Below are 21,399 nucleotides of genomic sequence, written 5' to 3'. Positions count from 1 at the left end.
CTTGACATTACAGTCCAAGTATTTCAATTTGGTGACTGCCCTCTATGGCTTGAAACGCAGCTATTACAATCAAATGTTTCTATGGGTTGAGATAAAAGGAGCCTTTACACCAGACGTGACTAGATTACATTCAAAATCAATGTAAATGACGCAGCGTCATACGACCTTGTGCGATTCCAGTGACTCAAAGTTGAAAATGTTAAACTTTTTAAGCAACTTGGAGTGACGCTGTGTCGCGGCATGCAATGAGTTTCTCTCCACGTCAATCCCACGTCACTGGGGTAGACGAAGCGAGCAAAAGGACTCATCACGGGGAATTTAAGCAACTATAGTCACTGAAGTTGCGTTCGGTGTTGACCCAACGCTCACTCACACACTACATTCATACTAGGCAATGTGGGTGAAGTGCCTTGCCCAAGGACACAATGACAGATACCACTGGGGTTACTACCCCCCACTGTGGCACCTGGAATTCTCAGTGGTCTCCATCCATCTACTAACCAGACCCAGACCTGCTTAGCTTCAGAGATCTAATGGGATCGGGCAATGACAGGCTGGTATGTCCACAAAAATGTTTGTTTTGGTGGCAGCTTTCATCACTGTTAGCCCCGCCCCCTCTTATAAAAACTAGCACATGTGGACAAGTTGGTTGGACTGAGAGAATTGTTAATAGAGAGGAATATTGAGGTAGTTAGCATAGCATAGATTGTTCTTTGGAGATTTTATCGTATAGACTAGGCGTGTCTTAAATGCTCCAAGAGCCCCGCCCACAATCAAGGCATTTTTTGGAATCTCCAGCGTAGACGCCTGTGTTTTATCACTCTTTGAAAGATGTTTGAGGGCTTTTTGGTGGAGAAACTAAGGGCTGTGGTCTGAGGTTGTATCACGCTGCTAACCTTCTGTCTCCATCAGTAGAAGTCAACACCCATTAGTTCAGATTATCCACTGCACTCCACACCTCATTAGTGTAAAACAATGGTTCTAAGCTCTTCCCTACTGTTCCACACACTTCTACAGTCTGAGCCTTTCATGCTGAATCACAAGGTGCTGCTCATCCTCCCATTAAGGTCACGGTTTGGACCTCGCTGTGAACTGCATTATGGTTAGTCGTAGATGAAGAGAGACCGGATCCATCGCTGGACAAGCACTCAGATGAATAATGTGCATCTTTAACAGATTCTCATGCAGCTGCAAATTCAGCGAACGGATCAATCCGTTCCTCTCAGTGGAAAAAATACAAACTGCTGCTGCGGAGATTTAGTTGCGAGGCGAAGCATGGTGTGCTGCATCACTGTCTGCAGTCAGACACATTTACAACCCTTAGCAAAGCTTTACTGCACACCAAACAGTTTTGCAAAGTAAGACAACAATGAAGCTCTTTTATTATAATAATAAGTATGAAAGGCAATGTTTCCTTCTTCTTTACAGCTCATTACCTTCTGCTCTCCATGCTTGTTACAGCCCCCCCACGACTTTATTACAAAGGCTGGATAGTAGAGGAGAGAAAGAAACTAGAATTTGAAGTATTTATTAAAAGTGGAACAAAAATGGACGAAGAAATCTGACCAAACTGAACTAAAGTAGGACAAATGTCGCGTTATGTGACCAACGCAGAAAAAACTTCTTTCAAGTCAGACTTTTCATTGAAGATAAAGCAAAATTCACAGGTGTTTTCTTCAAAATTAATATTATTTCTATTTTTTTTTTCTAATTTTATGAAACTTCCCACTCGATGCAAATTTAAAAACATTCATTGTTTTAGTTTTAAAATGCCTTGTTTTTAGTGTTTGGACTAGGTGTGTATTTTTTGTCATAAATGTGACCCAAACAACAAAAAAAACAAATGTAACGAGCATATTTTTGTCAGAATGTTTTAGTATTCAGATCTATGTTTAAAATGTTGCAATCTACACTCTCATAATCTGCCAAACGCAGGAATATAAATCTACAGTCCAAATGAAACAAACAACAAACTTAGGCTGTGTTTGAAATGTCACACTACAAACAAAATGATTAGATACTGTCTACTATATACTATAAGTATGATTAGGATGATGAATCATACGCAACCGTCCAATGATGCATTAGGACTGGGATGTAAAATGGTCCTGAGACCAGCTTCAAGCTAAAAATCAAACATTCGCTTTTCAAAACAAAAGCATCTCTTCTTGTCTTCCATTAGTTTTTTTAATGCTTTTGTAAATAGGGCTCTTATTTTGAAGTTAACAGGAAGTTTAGTCAGTAGCACAATGGATATTTAGCCTCAGTGTGATTCAGGTTTTTGTTGGTGTAGATTCCAAATGCATCTTTGGAAACTTGGAAGGATACATCAGTGCTAACGCTCATCATCCTAACCATACTTATAGTATATAGTAGACAGTATATACTTATTGAGTTTGTAGTGTGTAGTACGTTAGTATGATATTTACAGCCTGAGGTATAAAACACTGCAGGTCAGTGACAAAGTAGCATTTAGCCTTTGAAAGTCTGTCAGTCGATTAATAATAATAATAATAATAATATGTTTTATTTAAAAGCACTTTTTGAGACACTCAAAGACACTTTACAGCATAAAAAAACAAGAGCATTGATAGAAGAGAATATGACAGAGAAAAGAAGTGAGTGGGTGGTTTAAACATTAAAAGCTGAATAAAACAGGTGAGTTTTGAGAAGTGATTTGAAGGATGGAGGTCAGTGCAGTTGCGGATGTGGCTTGGTCAGGAATTCCATAGGGTGGGGGCAGCTACAGAGAAAGCTCTGTCCCCCCAGGTTCTGTGCTTGGTCCTGGGGACAGTGAGGAGGTTTTCATCTCTCTGAGGAGCGGAGGCTGTGGGAGGGAGTGTAGGGGTGGAGCAGATCTGTGAGGTAGGAGGGGCCTGATTATTAAGGGCTTTATACGTGAGAAGGAGGAGTGTGAATTCTGAGGAACGGGGAGCCAGTGGAGGTTTTGGAGGGTTAGGGTTTGGATCAGTGGCGGATGCTTTAAGACTACAAGGGAACCTCAGCTTCCCCTAAAATCAGTGGTCAAATATGTAGTGTTGTGTGTACATTTCATTGACTAAATATATGACAGAACACATGTATGTTTAGTTCAGAATCAGCTTCTTATAACAGGAAACTGACAGTGACAGCGTGACGTTCTTCATTCATTACCGCAGCGTCACAGTGTTAATAAACAGTGGTGAAGTTCAGCTTCAATTGACTTCAATGGGAGAAGATTTAGGGGTTGATCCACTGCAGTCAAACTAGACGCTCATTGGATAAATGCCCGGTTATGATGCACTTAGTCCCGCCCATCGGACGCCGGGCTTCACAGGAGGTCTATGGAGCAGTGGGCTGGATCTGTCTGTTCCGGACGCTGGAATAATGGATGATGATTGGATGATCTGTCTCAGGCTAATTCAATTTTGATTGACAGCGAAATGAGCCAATCAGAGAGTATGACGTTGTAAGCACACAGGCGGGTTTTTCAAATATTTCAGTCCGTTGCTCTGTGTTGACACGGAGACTTTGCTGATCCTCTCATAGCGAATTAACTTCTGACAAACCTAGTGTCTGTTTTTGGTGTTTGTGGAGACTGTTACTGCTTGTGTTGTGAGACTTTTGACCAAACACTCACACTCCAGCGCGCAGCAGCTACGCGCGTGCGTGCGTGTGCGCGTGTGCGTGTGTGATAATCTACAAATAGTTGTTGACAACAAAATGTGAATTCTACTAGAATTCACATTTAAATAAACAGATACATTTTCTGAAGTAGGCAGAAAATAAGCTTCCCCTGCATGAAAGACCAGCAGCCGCCACTGGTTTGGATGTATGTGGTCAGGGGAGCGGGTGTGGGTGAGGAGGCGGGCAGCTGTGTTTTGGATGTATTGGAGTTTATTTAGCAGTGTGGAGGTTGTACCAAAGAGGATGCTATTGCAGTAGTCAAGGCGGGATGTGATAAAGGCGTGAATTAGAGTTTCAGCGGAGGGGAAGGAAAGTGAAGGACGGAGACGAGAAATGTGTTTGAGGTGAAAAAAAGCGGTTTTCATGATTTGTTTGATGTGTTGGTCGAAGGAAAGGTTATTATCAAAAATGATACCAAGGTTACGGCACTGAGAGGCGGGACACAGGGTAGAGTTATCAATGGTGAGGTGAAAGTCAGAGGCTGTTTGGGTGAGGGAGTTTGGACCAATGAGGAGTATGTCTGATTTGTTACTGTTTAAGATCAGGAAGTTTTCTTGGAGCCGTGTTTTGATATCAGAAAGACAGTTTGAAAGTGTGGAGTGGGTTTCATGGGTGATAGACTTGGTGGAGATGTATAATTGGACGTCGTCGGCGTAACAGTGAAAATGGAGACCATGACCACGAATGATTTGACCGAGGGGGAGGAGGTAGATGGTGAAGAGGAGAGGACCAAACACAGAGCCCTGGGGGACAAGTTCTAGTGAGAAACATGGTCAGTGTGACATTCTAATGGTTTGTAATGGGCAGATTCCAGTGCTGCTGGTTTGGTCCCTGTTTTAAGTGTGTGACACCAGAACAGTTGGTTCAGCTGTGGTCTCTCACTGCTTCAACCTGAACCCCCACCCCACCCCCCCTCACCGATCTGCTCATTCATCCCACAGCATCATGCGTCTGCACTGGGCATGCACGCTGAGTCGGCTGCTCTCCAGGGTGGAGGGTGAAGCTAAACCTGTTAGCTTTCAAGCTCTGTCTCACACACACACACACACACACACGCTGGGAATGAGGGATGCACCGATGTATGGGATGTTTATTATGAAGAATCCTATCCGAGGAATGGCTTTTAATGTCAAAAGGACAAATGGAACCTGCTGTCAAATTCAAATCATTTTTTTTTTGGTTTAAAATTCATGTAAATTAGCATTTCTATTTATCACAGCCAATGTTTAGCAGCTAAAACAGTTTACAGCCCTTTAAACATTGTGAACAATTGTAACTCAACACTAATGATTTATTTATTTATTTTTTAAAAACATTCCCTCATACTTTAGCAAGGAAATAGGTAAATTAATCACATGATGGCAGTTATTTTTCATCCTAAATTGTTAAAAGAACTCTACATCTTTCAATTTCCTTTAAATTATTCCACAAAATTTACCCAGATTGAATAAAAAAATTGGCACAAAATCAAGAAATTGTGTTTATTGCTTGAATATTGTAGGTTCCTTACATACTTTCTATATCAATTAAACGTGGAAGTGCAAACTAAGGTACATTATGTTGAAATTACTGGTTTTCCTGTGTGAAATCTGTGTCCCACTTGAGATTAAACTGGTCCGTATTTGGCCCCTGAACTAAAATGAGTTTGACACCCGTGCGTTAGAGGGAGAGACGAGTGTATCTCGGTGCATCCCTGTTGACGTGTGATGAACGCTCCACTGCTGCGTCCTGATTGGCTGATCACTCTGCTAATGGCATGTTCTGTTCTTCTTCCTCTGCCTGCCTGCTCCACCCCCCACACCCCCCACCACCCATCTGCCACGCTCCGCTCTTTTGTTTCCTGCTGTGGGTTTTTGTTGCTGACTTTTTTTTTAAACTTGAATGAACTTTTATTGGGACATGCTGTTATTCTGGCTTTCTCATTGGCTGCCGTCACGTAAACGGTGCATGACCGGTTACAGCCGGTTCGGCGCTTTTTCATCCCGCCCCAATCCCCAGACCTGTGTCAGTCCCCCAACTGTAGCCCCACCCACTCCCTGGAGGTCCGTCTTAATGGGGTGGGGCCCAGGACTCCTAACTCCTACCATCCAAAGATGGGGTCCCCCCTCATGCACCCCCGCACTCAGACCCTCCCCGCTAAGCCCAGAGTGTCTGAGAAGCCCCTCCAGAGCACCAGGTCCAACCCCCTCCCCAACATGGCCCAGACCCCCAGTGCCCCCAAATCTGAGCCGTCCACGCCCTGCCAGCCCCTGGCCCCGTGCCTCCCCAACAGCCCGCGGGTCAGGCGTCACCCACCCCTCACTGTGCCCCTCAAACTGTCCATCCCCCTCTCCCCGGTGCCCCCCATGTCGCCCCTCCGCCGCCACCACCTCCACCCTGATCACAATGGCAAATGTGTCCCCATTACGCAGGTGACCCCCCACCCTTCCCCCAGGGGGAGCCCTCTCCCCACCCCCAAAGGCACCCCGGTGCACACGCCCAAGCACAGTCCAGCCGGCACTCCCAGCCCGACGCCGCCCCCCAGCCCCTCCATCGGGGGCATGCCCTGGAGGACGCGCCTCAACTCCATCAAGAACAGCTTCCTGGGCTCGCCGCGCTTCCACCGCCGGAAAATGCAAGGTACGAGCCTGCAGAGGTGAAAGTAATGGATTACAAGTTTTCACGTTACTGTAAATGAGTTTTTTTATTCTTTATTTTTCCATGTTTTTGTTTGAACAATCACACAAAGTTTACAAAGGGTGGCATATGGTACAACATCATTTACAGATACAATAATAAAGTAAATAGACGCCTGTGTTCATCTTTCTCACAACAAAACTCAGAGAGAAATAAAAAAATAAATAAATAAAATAAAATAATCCTGGAAAACAGATTATAAATATTTTCTCAGTTTTAGAGTTCATAAATGTATCTATACTTAGAGCCAGATCAATTTATTTTTATTTTGAATTGAAATAATTGGTGTTTATTCATTTAAAAAAGAATTGTTATTTCATTTTTTTGTAGTTTCACAATGTCTGTTGAACATTTAAAAAATAATAATAGTAATAGTTTACTCAGTAATGGTTGGGTGTAGAAATGTATCGAATTTCTTTACTTCTTTTAAAACATACTTAAGTACAAGTAAAATTACTGACAAGTATCCATAAATCAACTCAATTACAGTAACGTGAGTACTTGTAATCCATTACTTTCCTCTCTGGTTATACATGAGATGTTTACTGTATGCAAGGGAACGTGGCAAGATTTATTACCAAAAATAAACGTGGAGGGTTAAAGTATCTGCTAGAGTATTTTATGTTTGATTTACGTGTACTTGTACTTGAGTACAATTTCAATTAAGTAACAGTACTTCTACTTGAGTAGGATACATCAGTACTCTTTACACCTCTGTGAGTGAGTCAGATCAGATTTATGAGATCTATAATAATCTGCATGGTAATCGATTCAGCACAGACTGTTTATGTGTTGAACTGCTGCAGCTCAGGGGAAAACATGCAAATCACCCGTGAGCCGTAATGACTGTGTTTAGCTTCTTATCCTGAGCATCTTATAAAAGATAACTACCTCATTACAGCAGGAGGGAAAGTGACCGATTCATCCTATTTTTAGCCATGATCATTTTCTTAATGCTGCATTTTAAATCCCTGAGGACTTAACCGAACCTCACTCAATTTACAGAAGAAAAAAATGAACTCATCTGTGCATTTTAATGAGCATTGATTTACTCTTTGAACCTTTGACGCCTGCTTCTGTCCACAGTTCCCACGCAGGAGGACATGTCGAGTCTCACCCCTGACTCGTCTCCAGAGTGAGTAACACTACAACACAACCCACAATAGTCACTTTAGTCGTCACTTACAGTTCTTTTCACGACTCTTTCATGAGTTTTATCCTAAAAAATCTAAAAATCGCAGCGTTGCTTCACCATTGACATTGTAAAGAAGAATTTCACAACAGAAGAAGAACCAACCTAAAGGCTGGAAGACAATGGTTGGACATGACTCCATCCATCCAACCATTTTCAGACCCGCTTTGTCCTATTTCGGGGTCACGGGGGTCTGCCGGTGCCTATTTCCGGCTCACACTGGGCGCTAGGTGGGGGTACACCCTGGATGGGGCACCAGTCCATCGCATTGCAGCACACAGACACACAACCACTCACACACACATTCACTCCTATGGGTAAGTTAGAGAGTACCCGAAGGAAACCCACACAGGCACGGGGAGAACATGCAAACTTCTCATAGGACAGACCCAATTGTCCACCCCGGGGCCTGGACCCAGGACCCTGCTGTGAGGCGAACGTGCTAACCACTAAGCCACTGGGTCACATGACTGAAACGCAATTACTTACAGTCACTGTGTTTTATGACACTTAAAATTGTTGTATATTATGTACATTATATTAAGAATTGTATATTTTCGAATACTTTTGGGAAAACTGTAATGAAGACAGTTTTCATTACCAGAACCGTTACCTGCTTAGGGTAATCTGACCAGAACTGACCAAGAGAGAATTATATAATGAAATATCACTAACTGGTTGGTTTCTGCGTCTCCACAGATTGGCTAAAAAGTCCTGGTTTGGAAACTTCATCAACCTGGAGAAGGAGGAGCAGATCTTCATCGTGATCAGAGACAAACCACTCAGCTCCATAAAGGCCGACATCGTCCACGCCTTCCTCTCCGTGAGTGTCACCTCCTCCGTCATGTCGTTGTCGTCGTCCAGTTAGAGGAAAAAAAAAACACATTTATTGGTTTTTCTTTATTATAATACAGTAAATGTGCTCAGCTATATTTGAAGCAGTTGATTGTTGTTTTGTCTCCTCACAGACCAAATGTTTCCCACTCTCACCTCTAAACCTCTACCCGCATCCCCACAGATTCCCAGTTTGAGCCACAGCGTCATCTCTCAGACCAGTTTTCGAGCTGAGTACAAGTCTACAGCTGGACCCACGGTTTTCCAGAAGCCCGTCAAGTTCCAGGTAGACATCACCTACACTGAAAGCACCAGCGCCACCAAGGAGAACGGAATCTACTCCGTCACCTTCACCCTGCTCTCAGGTAGGCACAGGCAACACATTAAAGCCTGGAACTTTAACCTAAAATCAAAAGCCTTTATTTCAAATTAAAAGCTGCCTATTCAAATAAAAAGCTACCTTTTCAAATTAAAAGCCTTTATTTTAAATTTAAAGTTGCCATTTCAAAACTAGAGCACTCAGTGGGACATACACACAGTGCACTTCCCTTCCACTACTACATTACCCATAAGCCACCACTCTTAAAGGAGCAGGCTCAGGCACAGCTCCTATTTTCCTATCTTTTAGTTATTTTCTCATTTTTGGTCATCCAAAACATCATCAAAATGTTATCACCTGTTCCTTATCAACATGTCCTGAAAATATCATCCAAATCCATTCATAACTTTTCAAGTTGTCTAACAAACAGACATATAAATGCAGGGTAAAACATAACCTTCTGCTCTGCGCTTCGCACTTGGCTGAGGTAATAAAAGCCTTTATTTTAAATTAAACACTATCATTTCAAATTAAAAGCTGCCTTTTCAGATTTAAAGCCTTAATTTCAAATTAAAAGCTGTTTGCATAGAGGTACCTGGGAGGCTGTATCAGAATCAGGGAGGAGAGGGGGATGGGATATCCAGCTGCTGGGGGGCGCAGGCGCGCAGCCTCTCTGGGGTCTCCTCCACAGACACCAAATGTTTCCATTTACAGATTTTTGCAAAAAAAGCGACATTTCTAAATGTCAGCAAAGTATAATTGCACTTTGAACGTTTTGCACTTCAATGATAAAAAGACGGAAATCCTCCTAGTTGGACCGAGTAATTCTGGTACAACCTAGAATCGTTGTCACATTTTATCAAGCCCACTGTTTCAAACCTTAAAATGAAAATGGATAAAAAAAAAATGAAATGTATTTGACAAAAAAATCAGTTCTGTGGTGAAGATGAGTTTTCTCCATCTGAAGCAACTGGCAAAGAAAAAGTCCTCACTTTCAAAGCATAATTTTGAACTACTGATCCATGCTTTTGACATGGCTGGACTATTGTAACGCTCTGTACACCGGCATCAGTCAGTCCTCGCTCACGCGCCTGCAGCTGGTTCAGAACGCTGCAGCGCGTCTTCTAACGGACTCACAAAAACATGATCATGTTTTCTGTCGTTGGTCCCAAACTGTGGAAGGATCTTCCTCTGTACATTAGACAGGCTCACTCACTTCCTGTTTTTAAATCATACCTTAAGACACACATGTTCTCTTTGGTGTTTAACCAGTATTTAAGGTGACTTTTACTGTTTCATTAGTACTCTGTGACGTCACTGTACTGTTGTATTTATAATTGTATTTTTATTGGCCTGTTGTACAGGACTTTGGTCAACTGAGTTGTTTTAATAGTGCTTTATAAATAAATTGGATTGTATTCATTTGTTGTTTCACGTCTAATGTGGCAGTAATAATTTTTAAGTGTAACACTAAGAAATGTCTGGGTCTCCTCTTCTGTCCACACGTACCACGTCATGTTATCTCAGAGAAAAGTGGTCATGTGACCAGGTACGTCACGTTCTGTGTTGTGTATTTGTGGAAAAAGTGTTTCCATTGAGCTTTTGTGACACATTTCAATATCGAAATGTCTGAAAAATCTCCTCATGGAAGCGTAAACACTTTTTTTGCGATATTTGAGTGTTTTTTTTAAATTCAGGTGTTTCCATTACCAGTTTTTATTACGCTATTTAGATTTTACGCATTTCCAAGGGTGATGAAAACACAGCTATAGTCCCACTCTGCTGCTTCTCCATCAGGTCCCAGTCGGCGTTTTAAGCGTGTGGTGGAAACCATTCAGGCCCAGTTGCTGAGCTCCAACGACCAACCTGGCATCCAGCCGCAGATTTCTGGTAAGTCAGTCCATCGCCACCCAGTCCACTTCCTCTTCCTCTTCCTCTTCCTCGCCCACGTCCTCACAGCCTCCCCTGCTCCCCGTCCGGCTTCTCGGCACAGACGCGACCCACCTCGGCTCGGACCCGCTCGGCTCAGCTCGGCTCAGTTCACTGCTTTCAGCTCACAGCAGCATCTCCACGTGCATGTCTCACACACACACACACACACACACACACACACACACACACACACACACACACACACACACACACACACACACACACACACACACACACACACACACACACACACACTGGTCCTAATGGCTGTCTGCACCACCGTACACATGTTCACCAGCAGAAGCAGAAACATCCCTCAGGGCTACGAAGCTTTCAAGGTTTCAGAGAGAAACACAACATCCCATAATTCCCTCGTCTTCTCCGACCTGATTGGATATTTAAGGGCTGCCTATATCTATGTAGGAAAAATATGGAAGAAACCAGAGAGTGACTGTGTTCTCCAAGCTGTTCTCCTCTGTTTTGTTTCTTAGTGTTGATGCTGTTTTTATCCTTGATAACAGTTCCCTCTGGTGGCGGAGCCCAGAAACTACACAACCTCACAGCTGTTGTTAAAGTATGGAGGTAGATCTGTGGCTTTATTATTCAATCAGAATGAGTTGCTTCATTAAAAAAATATTTTCCTTAGAAAGCACATTTTTAATCATGAGTTTCACTGTGTTTTTTTATTGAAGTAATTTCTTCTAAATAAAAAAGGTTTTTGATTTAAATAAAGTTTTTTAATTGAAAACATTTTTGATTGAAACCGTTTTTTTTTTTGACTAAAAATATTTTTTCAATCAAATTATTATTTTTTATTTCAACTATTTTTCATTGTAAACGTTTTTCATTTGATGTTTTTTTATTGGAAATGTTTTTTTTTTATTAAAACAGTTTTTGTGTTTTTTTATTTGTATTAAAAATATGTTTTAATTGAAGCAACTTTTTTTTTTAAAAATAATAAAGAAAGAAATCTACCTTCGTATTAAAATCTAAACGAACCGTAAAGCGAGCACTGCCACAGATGGGAAGTGTTATCAGGCACCGTTTGCCCACCACCACGTCCTGCAGCAGCACGTGCAGATGTGCACGGTGCAGATGTGGCGCTGACACACATCTCTGTCATGCTGCTCTGTCTCTGCCTCTCCATGACACCACCCTGCCTCTCATTCACAGCTTCACTCTGACGCCTCTGGACTGAATGTCCTGCATGCTGAATGAAACACACACACACACACACACACACACACACACACACACACACACACACACACACAGTTTTTCATTGGATGTTGTGACCTGTGTGTGTTGATGGTTCTGTGTGAGAAAGCATGCACTGTGACACCAAACTGTGTATGTGTGTGTGTGCGCGTGTGCGTGTGTTTGTGTGTAAGATTCTGAAACTTCAAACTGCTGCACAGACGTGTATCAATGCGTAAGTGTGCGTTTGTGTGTCCATAAGCAGCTAACAGGAAGATTTTCAAAATAAGAGACCCGCATATATTTTCATTTTCAGGGTTAACTTTACCAATTTTAGTTTCAGTGTTTTGTTCATCAGAATTCTTTCTATTTTTTATAGTTTAACTGAAATAAATGGTTGATTATTGAGGTTCATTAAGGCTGTGGAAGATTATAGACTTTATAATTTATTATTCATCTGGTATGAACTTGTTTTCAGATCCCACACAGGAGGTAGGAAATGAATTAGAAAAAAATATATGAAGTAAAATGATAAAAATTATCTGAAAATGTATGTAGTACCTAAAGGTGACATGAATATATTTATTCATCTATTCCATTTTTTTTTTTTTTTTTTTTTAACAACACAAGCATAACAATGTTCCCATAGCAAACAATGGCAACCGCAATATTAACAAACATACAAAGGTCATTTTAAAATTAATTGATTTAGTTTTTGGAGCAAAACACAAGTATCTCAGATGAATATTTTTTAACAGAATCAAATGAAATATCTTTTAAAATATAGAAAAGGAAAGAAAAATAGGCTTATTCAATGCTTGACTAATGATTTTTTTTTTTTTTAATACAAAAAATAAACAATATTTAAATAACGTAAAGGCAGCATCACGTCCATGTGACTACAGTGAGTGTGTATTTTGGCTTTTGCGTAGAACGGGTGTGTTTTTCTTCCACTGTCCTCTGCTCTCAGATGGTTCTCTGCACGCTGCCTCTTTTAAACCGTCCAAACGTGGTAAGACCCAGAGCCACCAGGACTAAAGTGAACACACACACACACTGTAACTGTGGCTTTTAACACACACTGGCTCACACACATGGTTGAAAACTGTCACCTCCAACACACCCCAGCTGCACTAACACGTGTGTGTGTGCGCGTGCGTGCGTGCGTGCGTGTGTGTGCGTCACACACATTTGTCTTAAAAAGTCATTCAAATGTAAAAGAAGGGGGAAAATTCTAAATTAGCCTGAAAATTAAATGATAACATGTTTAGTGTAAAGTTAAAATGTAAATAATTAGAAATATTTTTTGAATCTCCTTGTTACGGAAGTGTTTTGCAAAATACACAGTATTTTTTTTTTATATTTTGTTTTTGCTTTTCGTCCAAGAAACATGAAGCAAATCGTTTCATGTCTCTTGGACTAATTTTCTTTTTCTTCTGCTTTTTTGTCAATTTTTTTTCTGTTTTTATGCTAATTTTTTTCTGTTTATTGGACTCTTTTTTTTCCGAGCTTAGAGGTCATTTAAAACAACAGAGACATGTATTTCTTTATTGAGAGTTTAATCAAATTTTTTAAAATTACTTTTAAGACACTTGGAGATAGTTCTCTGAAAAACAGAGAAAATTACTCAGAAAAACAGGAAAAAATGTCAGAAAATTCAATTTTCAATTCAATTCATCTTTATTTATACAGCGCAAAATACAACAAAGTCATCTCAAAGCACTGAACAAAATATGAAGTCAATAGAAAGAAAGAAAAAACCCAACAAGATCCACATGAAGAAGCATTTAGCGACAGTTGGAAGATAAAACTTAGTGAACAGAAGGACAAACAGGATAGGATAGAAGGATAGACCATCAGAGTGTCCCAGACTAAAAACCAAAAAAATGTATTATTCAGAAAAAAATTATTTTTTTTTTCAAAGTGAAAGCAATACACTGCCGTACCTTGTTCTTATAAGTAATAGATCAAATATTTGAAACGTAGCAGGATCTGAGTTCTGTTGCGTTTTGTGAGTCTTTTTGAATATAAAATGGCTTTTTAAGGTGGATTTCCGTCATGTGACTCCATTAGCATGGTGGTGTTCAACCCTGATTAATGATCCTTTCCTTGTCTGAAGCTTTCCATATTTTAATCTTGTTGAAACTACACATTCCCGCACTAAAACACACCTGTGAGAAGCGATGGTAAGTCCTCAGATATTTAACAAGCACAACACCACACCTCTGTCCCCCGTCCCCCCCCCCACTAAAGGTTTCACTGTTTGAAAACTAGCCCATGGCCAGCGACAGGTTACTGTAATAATGTATGTACTGTTGCATGTTTAACTCAGTGTTGATTGCTATTAATGCATTGACCAATGTCTTAACCAATGGATGCTGTTGTGATGGATGTCGATGCGATGGAGACGGAACGGAAACTTTGGAAGAAGCAAATCAAGATAATTAGAGCCTCCGATTTTTCGTTTCACAGTTTTCCCAATTATGTTTTGGAGTTTAACAATTTCTACGTTGTTTGAAGTCAAGTGTTTCCATTAGATGTTATTACAGTCTATTATTTATTTCTTTACAGGCTTAAACATGATAATACAGGAGTTAAGTATGCGTTGAAAAAGGTACGCAAGATTTTGCGCCATATTTAATGTTCAGCCGTTTGCTACACTTGCGCGTGCTAGACATTAGAGCACCTGTTTTAGGAGAAAAACATGGTGTAAATATGTGATATTGTCCAAAAACATGTCAGTGAGGGTTTAGTCAATGGCTTTTTTCCGTTTCAAAAGGTGAACTCTGTCATATTGCTCCATATTTTGCACGAGAAATGACATTTCTGTCTCTCTGACCACTCGTTTACCAAAATAAATTCTATGTGAATGTGGATTATTTTTCCAAAACATTCATGTGAGGCTATATTCAGTACAATAGATCCAAATGAACGGGCACACTTGATTTTTCAGCACAATCCGGATCCAATCCAGATTAAACTCTGTTGGGTAATTTAGGAACCAACCCAGCAAAATTGAGTCTTAAAGATCGGCCAATTGCCAATCAAGATATACATTTTTAAAATTTTGTCAATGACAAGAGATACCGTATGGAATCAGTTTATTGATCTGAATGCCCTCCAAATGGAATGGCTTTCGGTCTATCTTTGGTGAAATCGTTAAGTACTTTTGACATAATCCTGTGTACCTAAATACATAAATGTCGGTGAATATATTATTTTCCCACCACAGGAAAATATTTATAATATCAATATTTTCAATTACTTTTCAGGAAGTGAATTCTGTAATCTCCATCAGTTTTTCGCGATCACGAAAAATCAAAGGCTCTTTAGGTCTTGGACAGAAAACCAATCCAGAATACAAATAAATTGGGGATTTAGTTTTTGCTTCAAATAGGTCTGAATCTGGCTGAAGGTTTCTTTATTTATTTATTATTTTGTGTGGGACAGTGGGTATTAATGTACAGTTCAAGTTATAAATACACCAGATTTAGCTAAAAGCTAATTTCCATCCAAGTAGGACCTGAGATGTCTTCCAGAGCTTCCCGTTGAACCTCCATCTTGCAGGAGAAAGTGAGACTCTGACGCACCAATGATGAGTCTCCTTTTCTCTAGCTCCGCCCCTCCGCTCATCCCTCCATCACTTCCTGTCTGTTCCTCTCCAGGCCATTGCTCATCTGTTGTCTGTTCTCTTTCTCTCTGTGTTTCTTTTCTTCCCGTCTGTGTAGGCAGCCCGTTGAGTAACTTCTTTGACGTAATTAAACAGCTTTTTTCAGACGACAAGAACCTCCAAGCATCCCACCACCCCTCGACCGGTGCCCCCGCCACGCCTAGCTCCCCCACCAAGCATGCCCCCGGCACCAAGCCCCACCAGCCCGTCCACCCCAATGACTCCAAATGTCCCCCCGGCAAAGACAAAACAAAGACGGCCGCCGGCAACAGGACACAAGAAACACCTTAAGGAGCGGTAGCTTTTGCATGAGTAGAAACAAAAAGCAGTATTCAGGTGTTTAAAGGCCAGACGAGTTAGGACAGATTAACTCTTTGCCTCCACATCTCACACTGTGTCACCGTTAAGGCTCTCTCAGTTTAAACCCTCAGTATTTTTTACTGCAAGTAGCAAATGTAGCTTTTGTGGTCCAGGCCGCGGCACGAGTCCCTCGCTGTGTCCTCGGGGGATCTGTCGGTGAATCTGTGTGTGACGGCTTGACTTGTCTCTGCCACCAGGAATCATCCATAATAACTATTAACCTCGGCGGTACCTCTGAGAACCGACCGCCACGTCTCATCCATCGCTGGCCTACAGAGACTGACGACCCTCGTCTCCATTCTTCTTTTATCCCCTTCCTCACGTCCTTCCACTTCGATTCCCATCTAGAGCATCAGTAGAGTTCAGTAGTTGCCAAATAACTGACAGAAACACACGAGACATCGAGGACAGGATGTAACAAGAGAAAAAAAAAAAGAAAAACGCCTTAAGACAGTGATGTCTGTCAATCCACGCACACATGTATCCCCTCCTTCTTCCTTTTTCTTCCATCTCTCCACGATTAATTAAAAACACACACACGCTCCTCGACGTCTGCGGGATGTAACGACGCGATGGAAGAAAGCAGATAAACCAACAGACGAATGAAGGTTGGATGGTTTTTCCTTTGAGTTGTGGTTGAAAGTACAACAAAAGGAAGGAGAATGAAAGGGCGGAGATGAGGAAGGTGGTGATTACTTTATTAATGAATGAATCTATTCTGTTGTACAGACTGAATAACGCCCTTTGTGTGTACAAAAACGTGTAGTTGTGGACATTTTGTTGGCACATGTCACCATGTTTTGGGGTTTTGTGTTTCCTGTGCATGTGCCGCTCACACCAGCAGCTCAACGTGGTTCACGACCCTAGCCCCATTCGTTTCCCACAGTTTTACAGAAGCGTATGGTAATGATATTTTCTTCCCATTTTCTGGATTCACATCAGCAAGACTGGGTTCAAACCCTGGTGGTGAAGACTTGGTTCCTTTTCATGTGGTAATTGGAAACTCTAGAAATGACCAGGATCGTTATTAGCCTTCTGCAGAGCTTGATGATGAGTCAATCATTTGAATCAGGTGTGTTAGAAGAGCGAAACATCTAAAACATGCTGGATAGTGGCCCTTGAGGACCAGGATTGGGGACCCCTGCTCTGTATTGTCCGTAGAAGGAAAAGTCAGATCTTTTACCCTGTGATTTATTATTTCAAATCCCCATTGATTGCAAATGATCACATTTACACCAATGATTATCACATCTGACATAAGGGAGTTGGGTAAAATTGCTGCCAATAATATTAGCAAGAATATTAAAATGAATACAACTGCAGCAAGGTTGCGCAATCATGGGGTTTTAGTCAAGAGTTGCGTAGAAAAGTTATGTTAATTATTTTATTAATCCATTAATTTCCCAACCTACTGGCTCTTTTTAGAGTCACGGGGCGCAGGGGTTTATTATTTAACTTTTAAAATAATAATATCTGACTATCACATTAGGAAAGTAGGTGTTTAGCATCATTATTTGAAGAAATAAAAAAACCGATGGTCCGTGGGTCTGAAAATGGATGGATGGAAGTTTCTGGTTGTATGATTTTTGTCGTGCCTTTTTTTAACAGTTCATCTTAACAAATAAGGGAGAACAGGGTTTATACTCAATGGTCACACAACAATACTGATAGAGTGGTGGCCTAGTGGTTAAGGATGCTGGCCATGTAATCAGAGGGTTCCTGGGCCACATCACTGTCCCTTAACCCCGAACAGCTCCCACAAAATGGCTGCCAACTGTTCCCCAGGGATGGTTAGTGAATTTCTCAGATCAATAAAGTATATAAAATTATATTAAAACACGCCCCCAAACTGCAAACATACAATTGTAGCCTCAAATATTTGGATTTGATTGATCAATGTGTGGCAGTTGGGTTGTAAAATAACAATGTCTGTTTGACAATAATAGTTAAATAAAAGAAAAATATGAGCAAAATTACGTTTTATTGACTTAATCACGTCATCTGTATTTGCATCACTAATAATATCATCCTTAGTTATTTCAATGGGCAAATAAACAAAAATATTGAATTCTTCAAAGGGATTCTCCACTTTTTTTACAAATGTGGCCTAAAACCTTTGAAATGTCCTTATTAGAAAATCTATGCTGAAAAAAAAGACATTATTTTGCACCATTTTCGTTTACCGTTTGACAGCCTGTGCGCCGCCATGTTGAAATGATGTCATTGATGACGCAAAGGTGAAGCATTTAGGATCATTTAGCAGCTTTTTCAGTCAGAATAACAACTTGTGCTGCTTTGGGTTGCTCTAAAAATCAGTAACAGTTAAAAAGTCTCTTGTTTACCAAAATTTGATAAACTAAATCCATGACCCAAAAAAATCTGTGACCATAGGGGGCGAAGAAGAGCTCCTACATGTAAATACAGACAACCACTGCTGCTCATTAATGCTGACCCAAGTAAAATCTGTCTGCTGCAAAGAACCAGTGTTCTTGTCAGAAATGGTTGAAGGTTTGGTTTAATGGTTTAAGTCCAGATTTATTGCTCTTCTTCTCTTCTTCATGCCGTCTATGAGACTGCAGAGTTGGAACTGTCGCCCCCTGTGGTCAGATTTTTTCAGCTCACGGATTTTGTTTATAAAATTTCGGTAAACAATAAGTGAATGCTTTACTCCTATAGAACTCAATGGACTAAAAGGGCAATTTGTGTCATCAGTGACATCATTTCAACATGGCGGCGCACAGGCTCTCAAATGGTAAACTAGTCCCATTTTTAAAAGGTAATAAAACCAATATGGTGCAAAATAATGTCTCTTTTTTTTTTTTTCGGCATAGATCGTCTAATAAGAACATTTCAAAAGTTTTAGGCCACATTTGTAATAACAGTGGAGTGTCCTTATAAAAACATTTGAAAGATTTAATTTCACTGACATGCAACAGAACACAATTCCACACAATGACTCTCTGTCAAAAGAGGTCATTAAAGAGTAACTAAACCCTAAACCACTTTTTTCTGCTGAAAACAAAATTATTTGGTATGAAGTCATGTTATTGATTGATTCCAGTTCAAGTATTTCATTTTAACTGCCCTCTATGGGTTGAAACTCAGCCATTACTGTCAAATTTTGCTATTGGCTGATAATGGTGGTTTGTGACGTTTGGGTGGCTTAATATGTCACAAACCAGCACTATTGGCTCCGCCCTTCCTATTAAAGCTACCACCTGTGGACTCTGCGATCTGTGGCAAGAAAGGTAAAGTGAGTATTGAGTAGCACGTTAGCATAGCATTGATTGTTTTTTTGGAGACTTTATAGTATAGACTGGGCGTGTCTTAACTGCTCAAGGAGCCACGCCCATAATCAAGCCAAAACCTTGAGGATCTAGTTACTGTTTAACCTCACCATTCACTATCCTCCAGCTATTGTGTATAGAGTTTATTATACTGTAGCAACATTAAAAAGCACAAAGAATGGGTTTGAATGATAAAGGGGGGAATCTGTTCATCCAAGCCTTTTTCTGGATCGTGACCCCCATTTCGTTATATCACAATATTCTTGTTTTTCTAGAGTTGGTTTTTGATCATAATTGTTCTTCTACTGTGTTACAAATACAGAGTAGCCAGGTAGTAACCAGTATTAGTGACAAATCGCACCAGCTCAGTTATTTTTATAGTGCATTTCATTAGTTTAATGGTAATAAGAATTCAATAATTAATCAGTATTTATTTTGATCAATTCATGCGAACCCTCATGGGGTCACGACCCCAAGGTTGAACATGATCCACGCTTAACGACCTGGTTTGTATAATGTTAATGATGATAGTTTGAGCTTCTGGTGTGACCGAGCTAATGCTTGTTTTTCTCATTCTGCACTTGTGACCAAAACCTCTGGGTTCATTTTCACATGGTATTTTTTTGTTGTAATTTTCAGTTTTTTTGCTTTAAAATCATCTGTACATTTCAGACAAACTTGAACTGCTGTGAATATTTTTGTACTTTTTTGTTTTTTAACTTATTCTCTTATTTATATGGGAAAATGCCGAATGTTTCTTAAATGTCAGATTATTTAAGAGTATTTTTATCATGCCTAAGTTATTTGATCACTGAGAAATGAGTCGTTTGATTCCTCCATTTTTTTTGATGATGATGACGGAAAACCTTGTTAAGTAGAATTTCTGGAGAAATGACTTTGCCGTGATTTCAGAATGTAGACGTAGCCTCTTTGAGAGTCTTTTGATGACTCCGCCTCCTTTCCCTCACCAAACATCCATCGTGTAAATAAACTCAAGTTTACTGACAAGCTTCTATTTAAAAAAACATACACACACAAAAATGAAAAAAAAAAACAAAACAAAATGGATTCCTCCTCTTAGCTTTGACCTCGTACAGTTGTTTGCATGTTCAACATTTGTCTTTTCTTTGCATGTCGTCGTTGAAATTGTTCTCCTCGTTCCCTTTTTCTCTCCACTTTTTTCTAAGTTCTTTCCGTGCTTTTGCTTTCGTTTGCCTCGGAGGTTTTTGTTCGTTTTCTGATGTCATTTTTTTCCCCCCTTTGCCGTCCTCTTCCTCCTTTACTGTGCAGCACACAGTAACCGTTGCAATGCATCCTCCTCACTCGTTCTCTCAGAGAGGGATGATGTCGATGGTTATGAGCGCCATTGGCTGTCCAGTTATCAGAGGGAAAAACTAAAAGCAATACCTTTCATCCTTCGCCTTCCTCTCTTCTTCTTTATTTGCGGGAATCCAGAGCACACAGAATGGACCACTGAGCAGGATTACCACTGACAATGTATTCCCTTGTGATGTTACTGTGAACAACTTCAGTGATAAAAGGAAATAAAGCTGTTGACTTTGGAGTGCTTGTTTGTCATTTTTTTGGAACAGTGTACTGCTATTTTTCCTCTTTTTATTCCCAGAGTGAAAGGAACGTTACTGTAATTGAGTTGCTTGCTACTGGGGGTTGAACGATTTCATAATTTTAAAAGTCGACTTTATGTGCATGCTAGTCGATGACGTCACCAAGAGCCGAAGCCGATGGTCACGGGGTGGCGGCCGAGTGGGAGCCGAGTGCCGGCTTCGGTGAAGGAAGCCAAAGCTACCGTAACAAAGTCTAAACCTCGGGTCTTAACCGTTACTGTCTCAGGGGCTGGCGGTCTTCCGTCTTCCCCCGCTAACGGAGCCTCCGTCCTGTGCTACCACTAAGCTAACGTTAGCATGCATATTAGTCGTAGTATCTGTCTACCAGCTGCAGTGGGGGCTCAGGTTTAGGAGGCTGACAATCACCACCATTTGTCAGTATAGAGCGATACTAAAACGGGGAATCATTATGGGTCTGTCGTTAAGGCCAAGAAAAAGTAAAAAAAACATTAAGAATGAGGCAAATCGCACACATACCGATCAGCGAATCAATGGTAGCGCGCAGGGCAACAGGAGGGCACAAGCTAGGTACTAGGACCCTCGTTTGCCTTGTTGCGCCACCATATGGAGGGTTTTCATGTCATCCATTGCCATCAACCCGGAAGTCGCCATTTTGGAGATAAAGCAGTAGAGGTCTACAA

At 40.8% G+C, this 21,399-nt stretch overlaps 1 protein-coding gene across 11 annotated transcripts in view; it reads left to right on the top strand.

Annotated features, from left to right (window-relative positions):
- Positions 1–17,500, top strand: part of LOC114460786 (serine/threonine-protein kinase BRSK2-like) — a 137,569-nt gene extending 120,069 nt beyond the window's left edge. For 4 of the 11 annotated variants that reach the window (XM_028442719.1, XM_028442712.1, XM_028442715.1 and 1 more), the window contains 7 exons: positions 6,078–6,285; positions 7,429–7,477; positions 8,234–8,357; positions 8,553–8,733; positions 10,485–10,577; positions 12,787–12,828; positions 15,545–17,500. In XM_028442719.1, the coding sequence (XP_028298520.1) occupies positions 6,078–6,285; positions 7,429–7,477; positions 8,234–8,357; positions 8,553–8,733; positions 10,485–10,577; positions 12,787–12,828; positions 15,545–15,777 (930 nt within the window). In that variant the 3' untranslated portion in view covers positions 15,778–17,500. Of the gene's footprint in view, positions 1–5,627; positions 6,286–7,428; positions 7,478–8,233; positions 8,358–8,552; positions 8,734–10,484; positions 10,578–12,786; positions 12,829–15,544 lie in introns of all 11 variants that reach the window. The other 7 variants (XM_028442693.1, XM_028442681.1, XM_028442690.1 and 4 more) reach the window with 3 other exon arrangements.
- Positions 17,501–21,399: the final 3,899 nt, after the last annotated feature.

The sequence above is a fragment of the Gouania willdenowi genome, chromosome 3 (assembly GCF_900634775.1).
Source record: "Gouania willdenowi chromosome 3, fGouWil2.1, whole genome shotgun sequence".
Classification (NCBI taxonomy): Eukaryota; Metazoa; Chordata; class Actinopteri; order Blenniiformes; family Gobiesocidae; genus Gouania; species Gouania willdenowi.
This window is presented reverse-complemented; position numbering and strand designations above follow the sequence as displayed.